Here is an 8074-nt window from a genome sequence, read left to right as displayed (position 1 = left end):
GTCGGCCTGCCCGGCTCGCCTGCGCCAAACGGGTTGGTGGGGGATGGAGCGCTGAGATCTGCAGAACGAGAAGGGGGGTGAGGGGTGGGGAGCGAGAGGGAGGGTTTGGAGTGGGCCGGGGGCATAGCCCTGAAATAGGAGGGGGACAAGATCTGGGGCTTTAGAAATAAGAAGAGTGGGATTCTAGGGCAAGGGCTGGGCTCTGAAAGGAGGGGCGGAGGGAGGGGGCAGTGTGGAAAGCTTGCAGGGGACAGGGGTGTTCTACCTGTCAGGAAGGGGTTCCGGGTCTTTGCAGCCTGGGGTGTCTTGACTAAGGAGTCAAGGTTGACCAAGGAGGAGGCCGAGGGGCCCAGGAAGGACTCGGGTGTTCGAGCGCGGGCCTCCTTGCCGGGCTGGGTCAGGGCTTCCCCCACTCTCCCCAGGTCAAAGGCATCTGGCTCCTTGGTACCATTTTGCTTGGAACTGGGGATGGGGTCTCCGAACAGGTCCAGCTCTGGAATACAAGTGGTCGGGAGAGGGGCTGGTCACTCCGCGGGAGGAAGAGGGCAGAGGCCAGCTCGGGGCAGGACCCTCGTTCCCCGGAGCGGTGCCATCGCCTGCCTCCTGCTTACCCACAGGGCTGCTGGGCTTCCCCGAGGGCAGGGCCTGGGCACCCTCCAGCCCCGCCTTGGTCTCTGTGGATCCTGGAGGTTTGGCAAATGGGTCAAAGGTCGAGGTGCCACCTAGAGCTAGCCCAGAAAGAAAAGGGAGGTGAGATGGGCTGGCAGAATGAGCAGGCACTACCAGGGGTGTGCAAACTTTTTGACTCGAGGGCCACAACGGAACAAAAGCATGGATGGAGTGTTTGTGTGAACTAATATAAATTCAAAGTAAACATCATTACATAAAAGGGTACGGTCTTTTTTTTTTTTAGTTTTATTCATTTCAAACGGGCCGGATCCGGCCCGCGGGCCGTAGTTTGCCCACGGCTGCACTAGACTGACCTCTTCCCAGGCCATCACCCCTCCTACCAGACAGGATCTGCTGCCCTTGGCCCTGGAGAGAAGGGGACCCAGAGGGCCTCCAGCCCCTCACCCACACCCTCTGGCCCTTCACTTACCAGGGGTGCTGGACGTTTCCACCAAGGCCCCCCAGGGGTCAGCCCCAGTGTTGGGGAGTTTGTTGGGGGAGGAATTCTGTGCCCAGGGGTCTGTAGCGGGGGCTCCAGCAGGCAGCACTGGGGTCCGGCCCCAGGGTTCAGAGGAGGAAAGCGTAGGGGGCAGGTGCCACGGCTGGCTTCGGGACAGGATGCCTCCCGAGGGGACTGGAGACCAGGGGTCTGCGGAAGGCCCCCAGGAGGAGCCGCTGGGCTCTGTGTTGGACCTGAGACCTGAAGTGGGAACAGCACAGACATGATCCCAGGCTCACCCTGGGCCTTCCCAGTTCCCCGGGCCAAGTTTCGAGGCTAAGGGATCCATTTCAGAGATTCGGGGTGCTGACTCACAACCACCCAGCAAGCTGGAGCCCAAATCTAGTAAGCTGTCCCCGGCGCCTGGACTCCGGGGCACGGGCAGCTCGGGCCACGTCCCAGGCAGGGACTGGCTGGGACAGGAAAGCCAGGGTGACAGGACCCAGGAGCTGGGTTCTCCAGATGTGCCCCCCCTTCCTCACTACGACACCATGCCACAGGGGAAGCTGAGGCTCAGCGACCCTCAGCTGTGGGAAAGGGGGTGCCAGCAAGTGGCCAGGAAGGAAGGGGCTCTCTGAGGCCAGCCTGGGAGGCTCTTGCAGCCCTGCATGCCCACCTGGGATGTCCCATGGGTCAGCGGAGCAGTGTGTGGAGGGCGGGGCAGGGGTGGGTGCGAAGATGTCCGCCAAGTCCAGGATGGAGGACTGTGGAGAGGAGAGGCAGCCATGGCTCAGAGGAGGGCGGGCCCAGAGGGAGGCAGGCCCTGACCTGTCATTCTGACTCCAGCTCATCCGCTCCATCCATTCCATAAACACCTCGTAATGACCCCTTGCCTCTGCACAGTGCTTCTCAGTTTGTTTCCTCGTCCATTGAGTGCCTGGTTTTCCTACCAATCTTGTGCAACAGGTACGGAAGGTGGTGCTGTGCCCATTTTACAGATGTGCCGGCTGAGCCCCAGAGAGGGGGAACAATTTGCCTGAAGTCACACAGCCAGGGAGAGACAGGGCTGGGCTAGAACCCAGGCCTGTCTGACCCTTCCTCACTGTTCTGCTCCTCAGCCCATCAGTGGTAAGACTGGCCGTAGGACTAGCTTACCTCCCTACGTGTCCACGAGAAAACTGGCCACAGTGAACATGCAGAGCCAGCAGAAAGGGGGCAGACACACCCCAGGGGTAGCATGGACAGCTTCGGAGGGTGGCCCTGTTTCCAGCAGCTACCTACTCCCTCCTCTTGAAGAATACGCACATGAGCTCATATGCCTGAATCCACCCCCAGTCGTGATCCACACATCACATCACCCTAGTATGTCAGAGCGGGAACTATCCAACAAGCCCACTATACAGAGGAGGAAACTGAGACCAAGACAACGACATGCCCCAGCCACAAAGTCGCAACTAATCCAGAACCCAACTCGAGGGGTCTCTGATCAGGGTTCTCTGCATCCCTTTGCCAACAGCTTGGTCACCAGCCTATACAGTGTGGGACCCGACCCGGGACTGCTGCACCCCCTCCACCCCCATTTCATTGAATAAACACTTCGGTAGTGCTTACTGTATACCCAGCACTGCTCTGTAATCTTTACAAACATGAGCTCAGTTTATCTCCCAGGCTCTTGCCAGCCCACGCACCCCAGCACCCTCCCTACCTGGCTGGTTTTCAGCTTCTCCTCCTCCTTCCTCTCTTCTCTCTCGGGCTCTCTTTCCCTCCGACGGGGGGCTGCAGCCCCAGCACCATTGGCCATGGGGGAGTCATCTCCCCGCCAGGACCTCACCTCCTGCAGAAGGCACAGAAGGAGTGAGGAGAGCGTGGGCAGCCCAGGGCGGACTTGAGGGGACCCGAGCCGAGTGGAGAAAAGTGCAGGGCGGGCGGCAGCTGAGAGGTTAGGCACCGCGGGACCACCAGGTGAAGCGGGAGGAGCCTGGTTAGTGCCCCTGAGCACCTCCACCAGCACCTGCACCAGCACAGGAGGCTCAGCCCACTACCTTCCGGTGCTCCTGCCGGCTCAGGCGAAGAGCCAGCTGCAGCTGCAGGTCCTCGTCCCTGAGGGAGGTTGGGGGGACTGGCTGCCAGGGAGGAAGAAAAAGGTGAACTTGGCCCAGCCCTCCCACTCCTGGGCCCAAAGGCAACATAGCTCTGCACAGGGCAGGGGATGGAGAGAAATGCCTGCCCAGGCAGCAGTGTGGTGGGGCCTTCCCCACGCTGAGACAGCTCCATCCTTTTCTTCTGGGCCCCCCGAGTCTCCGCGGGCCCTGCTCCTGTCTGGTCTACCCGGATCCACAGAGGAAGGTAGCACAGTGGTTGTCCCTGCGCCCCCTCCCCCGCCCCCCCCCCAAAGGATAGCTGATGGCAGGGGTGGTAGTGGTGGTGGTGGCATGCCTCTGTGTCTCCTGGGAACGTGTGCGTCAGCATACGCACTCCCTTCCCCTCTATGAGGCGGCCGCAGGCCCATACCACACTCATCTACTCCAACCCATGACACACTCACTATCCTTTCCAGGCCCAGCCAGAGGGGACTGGAAGCGGGAAGTGGGCCCTGCAGGGACAATCCCAGGGACAGACAGGCCCTGTGCTGTCCTTGGGAGCAGGACCAGGGCTTTGGGGCCCAGAGTAGGGTCGCCCGAGAGTCAGGGTGTGGGGATGCAGGCACCTCTCCTTCGCCCTCCAGTTCCCTCCCCATGCCACCCTCAGCCCAGCTGGGGGGCCCCCTGGGCTGCCCGGGAGGGGCCTCACCTTCTCAGCCTCCTCACGGCTCATGGCCAGGGCCAACTGCAGCTGCAGCTCCTCTTCTCCCGACGTCTGGGGCCGGGCCTGCTCCAGGTCTGAGGTGTAGCGGGGGGATGAGGAGGAAGCTGCAATGACCATCATGGCTTCTGTGACCACACAGGTGCCCGTGGGCTCCCACACCCCTTCCCCTCCAGAGGCGAAGGCTCAGAGAGGGAAATGGGGGGAAGAGAACAGCAGGCATCCGAGGGCCCCAGGGGGCCAGGCCGTGTAAGATCTCCTATCCCACCCCATAAAGATCCCAGTCCCTCCTTTGCAGACCCCCAACAGCTCTAAGGGGTGCCTGGTCAGAGTCCTGCAGCAAGACTTGAACCCAGGTCCCCCGACTCTTCCAGCTGGGCCCCATGCAGCCTGAGGTCAAGTGGGGTGGGAGGGTGAGATGCTCCAACCAAGGTCACGGCTCTCAGAGCCCACAGCGCACTGCCGGGGGCTTTATGAAAGGAGGGCCCTTCTGAGTAAATCTCGGACCAGGGAAGCCCCCACCAGGATGGAGAGGAGGGTCGGGAGGTGCTCATCGGCCACCCCCATTCTCACGGACAGGGCCCTCGAGGTGTGTGTGTGTGTGTGCGGGGGGTGATGGGGAATGCCACCGATGGAGCACAGTGTGCCGTGTGTCTGGGTGAAGGGCTGAGGACTTCCTGGGCCTGGTCTCATTCATTCTCGCATCAAACAATTGAGGTAGACAAGATGGCCCCTACTTAATGGGTGAGGATGCTGAGGTTCAGAGAGCTGGTTGTCCAGGCCACACAGCCTGGAAGGGGCGGGGGAAGGGATGCTCCTGGACTCCAGAGCCTGTACTTCTCCCCCACACCGTCCCACCAGACAGCGACCGAACAACAACAACAAATGCATACCAACGTCATTGTTTACCCTAGCTTGCTGAGCACCTACTATGTGCAGGGCATTTTGCCTCACATTTTACCATCCTTATCTCACGGAATCCTCATGGCATCCCTCTGAGGTCCGAGGGCCACGACTGGAACTCAGACACCTCTACTGTCCCCAGCCGTGCACCCAAGGCCCACTCACAATTGTAGGAGGACGGAGAGCCCCTCGAGCGGCCGTAGTCCTCACCCTGGCGGCGGCTGAAGCCCAGCTGCCCGCTGCCCATGGCCATGCCCTCCAGCGCCATGCGCTCCTTGGTCTTGAGGGCGTGGGTCCGCTCCTGCCGGAGGCGCTCCTCGTCCTTGAGCAGGGCCATCACCTGCTTGACCTTCTCGCGCACGTTGACGCCCTGGTCTTTGCCGTCGCGGTCGACGTACTGGAAGTCCTTCAGCGTCTGGATGGTGAAGAGGTTCTCTCGGCACTGGTGGGCCACCCGCTCCGAGCCCGTCTTGAGCAGGTAGTCCAGCAGCGTCAGCGCCTTGTACACGTGCCTCCAGTTCTTGCCGCTGTCGTTGAGCCGCCGCCACAGCATGCCCATGACCTCAGCGAAGGCCACCGTGTTGAAGGTCAGGTCCGCAATCTCGGACATGAGCGAGCTGGGCGGGCCCCACGGGTCATTGCTGGTGGCCTCGCGCACCTTGATCTCTGCCTCCGAGTAGTTGTGCACAATGTTCTTCACCTGGCGCCGCAGCGCGGAGGTCGTCATGGCTGGGGACTTGGAGATGGGCGCCCCCCGCCCCAGCCGGAGGTGGAGGGCCGAGGGCCACCGTCGCCGCCGCGAGGTCACGGTTTCCAAGGAGGGGCCGCCACGCTCTCAGCAGGGCGGCTGTGTCCTTGGGTTCCACATGGGTCTGAGGAAGGGAGGGGGGTTGCAACTCAGGGGCAGTGGCCCACCCCGCTGGCCACTCAGTCACCCCCCGAAGGCCTGTGCAGGGTGTCCCTGCTGCCAGGAATAGCCTTCAGCAGGCATTTGTTATGTTTCTTAATTTAGTTATGATTTAGCAGACACTTCTAGCCTTGCATGCTCATTTATCTTCACCGTCACACTACAAGATGCTATTATTATTATTTTCTCCGTTCACAGAGGGGAGAAATGAGGCTTCGAGCGGATTAATTGACTTGTCCAAGATCACAGAGCTCGTAAGTGGGGAGTTAGGATAAACCCCGGCAGACACACCCCAGTCCTTACCCTTATTGGGGACATGACAATGACCTCCCCCCGCCCCCGCCCCAGGTATGCCTACTGGCCTAGCTTCTGCTTGGTTCCCTCTCCCCTTTCTGCCAGGATCTAGTTAAGACCTATCCCTTCCAACTTCTCAGTCCTCACTTTTCTCTCCTCATATTGTTAATTTTGTAGCTTGATTCACGTAATACTATTTCCTGGGGCCTTCTGAGCCAGACACAGGGCTCACGTCCTGGTGCACCTAAGCCCCATGGAGAGGCTACAGACAATCACAGCCCGGCGTGGGAGTGCAGAGGAGCACAGGGAAACCAGGGGAGACTCCCCAGAGGAGGTGACGGTTGAGGTGAAACCAGAGATCTGAAGCCAAGGGAGAGGAGGAGTGAGCCAGCAAGGTGTGGGAAGGATGGCTCAGAGGGAATACTATGAGCTGGGCCGCAGGAGGAAGGAAGGAGTATTGGGAGAGGCTGCCTCTCAAAGAGATTTAGCCGCCACCACCCACGCTGTACACACAAGAGCACTGAGGCCAGAGCGGGGACACGGCCTGCCCACAGCCACCCAGCACGTAGGAGGCAGAGCTGCACTCACACCGAGGTCTCCAGAAGACTATTCCAATGTTGACCGTCAGTGTCACCACTTCTGTAATTAATTCATAGGATTGCTTTACTGTCTCAGCCCCACCTTCTCAGCCAGAAAGTAAGCTCCCTCAGGTCAACGCCAGTCTGGGCTCCCCAAAGCCCCAAGGCCCCGGGCCCAGGGCAGAACTCTGATACCCCAGCCGCAGGGGGTCAGGGCCAGCCCTATGCCCTCCCCACAGCCACGGGACCAGGCCATCTGCTGAGAAAGAACCCAGGCCCAAGTCAGACAAATGTTCTCCCACGACCCTACCAGAAACCCAGACCAGAGTCCTGCCATCACCATTACTCTGGTACGGGTACACATGGGCATGGGCACACACACACTCACACACACACACACACACATACACACACACACGCTGCCTGGACCTGCAGAGCCTCCACTTCACCAATGAACCCCCACCAATACCAGTGCCCACAGCACCCACAGAGGCTGCACCTCTCAGCTCTGCCTTGGGGCTCAGTGGGAGTCAGAAGGAGTTTGTTTTACCCCCTTCACCCCTAAATTCAGTTCACCCTCCACCCAGTCCTGCCAACACTGGGCTCATTTCAAAGGGGCCAGCGGGCCTGGGAGAGCTTCGCCCAAATGCGGGGGTCCCACGGGGCACCCGGAGGGATGGAGAGTGCTTCATGCAAGCACTGCCTACCTTCTGTCTGCCCGCTTTCTGTCCGGCCGGCCTTCTGAGGGGATGCCACTGGCCGACACTTGTTTAACTCCTGCCCTCCCCCTCACAAGTGACTCAGACCTGTCTTTACCTCTCTAACCGGTGGGCTGGCAGGTGGCAAGAGTCAAGATGAGAAATAATTGTGCCCCAAAGCCCGCCCTGAGTGCATGCCCCTCCCGGAGCTGGCCGCCGAAACCAGCAGAACCAGTCAGGCATCGTGACTCCAGTAGGAGCGCTGCCTGGCCCTCCAGCCGCCAGGGGTAGTGGGAGGGGCCCTCGGTGTGGGCCCTGCAGCCCTGCCTGGACTTTTCTCCGGGGAGGTGGGCACGGAGGGGCCTTCTCTGCACACCTCTGCCCAAGCTGGGGGAAGGGAGGGGTCTGAAACACCTGAAGTCCGAAGGGAACCAGGTAGGGAGGAAGAAGGGGGCAGGGTGAGGCCTGGGGAGCGTGGAGGGGAGGGTGGAGGAGAGGAAGGAACGCGGGAGGGAGCGGCTGGGAGCGCTGCCAGCGGTGTTACAAGCAAAGGGTTTTATCGAACACAATATGCCCAGAAATAAAAGGGAGTGAAACAGAAACCCAGCAGCCGATAAGGCGGCAGTGGCGGCGGCAGTGGCGGCCGGGCAGCCCGGTATGGAATTACTGCAGTGACCTTGAGCCAGACCCTGTCAGGTGGAGGGAAGGACACTGAGAAGGCAGGGCCTGAGAGGCCAATTCAGAGATGGGGGAGAGGGCAGGAGGGGCAGGAGGGCAGGGGAGG

The 8074-nt window shown here is 60.8% G+C and overlaps 1 protein-coding gene across 1 annotated transcript in view; it reads right to left on the bottom strand.

Annotated features, from left to right (window-relative positions):
• The window catches only part of EPN3 (epsin 3), a 10042-nt gene that overhangs the window by 567 nt on the left and 1401 nt on the right, over positions 1 to 8074 (bottom strand). The window contains exons 2-10 of the mRNA XM_014541141.1: positions 4979 to 5685; positions 3899 to 3987; positions 3151 to 3231; positions 2814 to 2942; positions 1785 to 1872; positions 1100 to 1369; positions 612 to 728; positions 266 to 493; positions 7 to 58 (exon numbers count right to left, since the gene is read on the bottom strand). Of these exons, the coding sequence (XP_014396627.1) occupies positions 7 to 58; positions 266 to 493; positions 612 to 728; positions 1100 to 1369; positions 1785 to 1872; positions 2814 to 2942; positions 3151 to 3231; positions 3899 to 3987; positions 4979 to 5540 (1616 nt within the window). The 5' untranslated portion in view covers positions 5541 to 5685. The remainder of the gene's footprint in view (positions 1 to 6; positions 59 to 265; positions 494 to 611; positions 729 to 1099; positions 1370 to 1784; positions 1873 to 2813; positions 2943 to 3150; positions 3232 to 3898; positions 3988 to 4978; positions 5686 to 8074) is intronic.

The sequence above is a fragment of the Myotis brandtii genome, unplaced genomic scaffold, assembly GCF_000412655.1.
Source record: "Myotis brandtii unplaced genomic scaffold, ASM41265v1 scaffold265, whole genome shotgun sequence".
In the NCBI taxonomy this organism is placed as follows: domain Eukaryota; kingdom Metazoa; phylum Chordata; class Mammalia; order Chiroptera; family Vespertilionidae; genus Myotis; species Myotis brandtii.
Note: the sequence above shows the minus strand (reverse complement) of the source record. Positions and strands in the feature narration are given on the sequence as shown.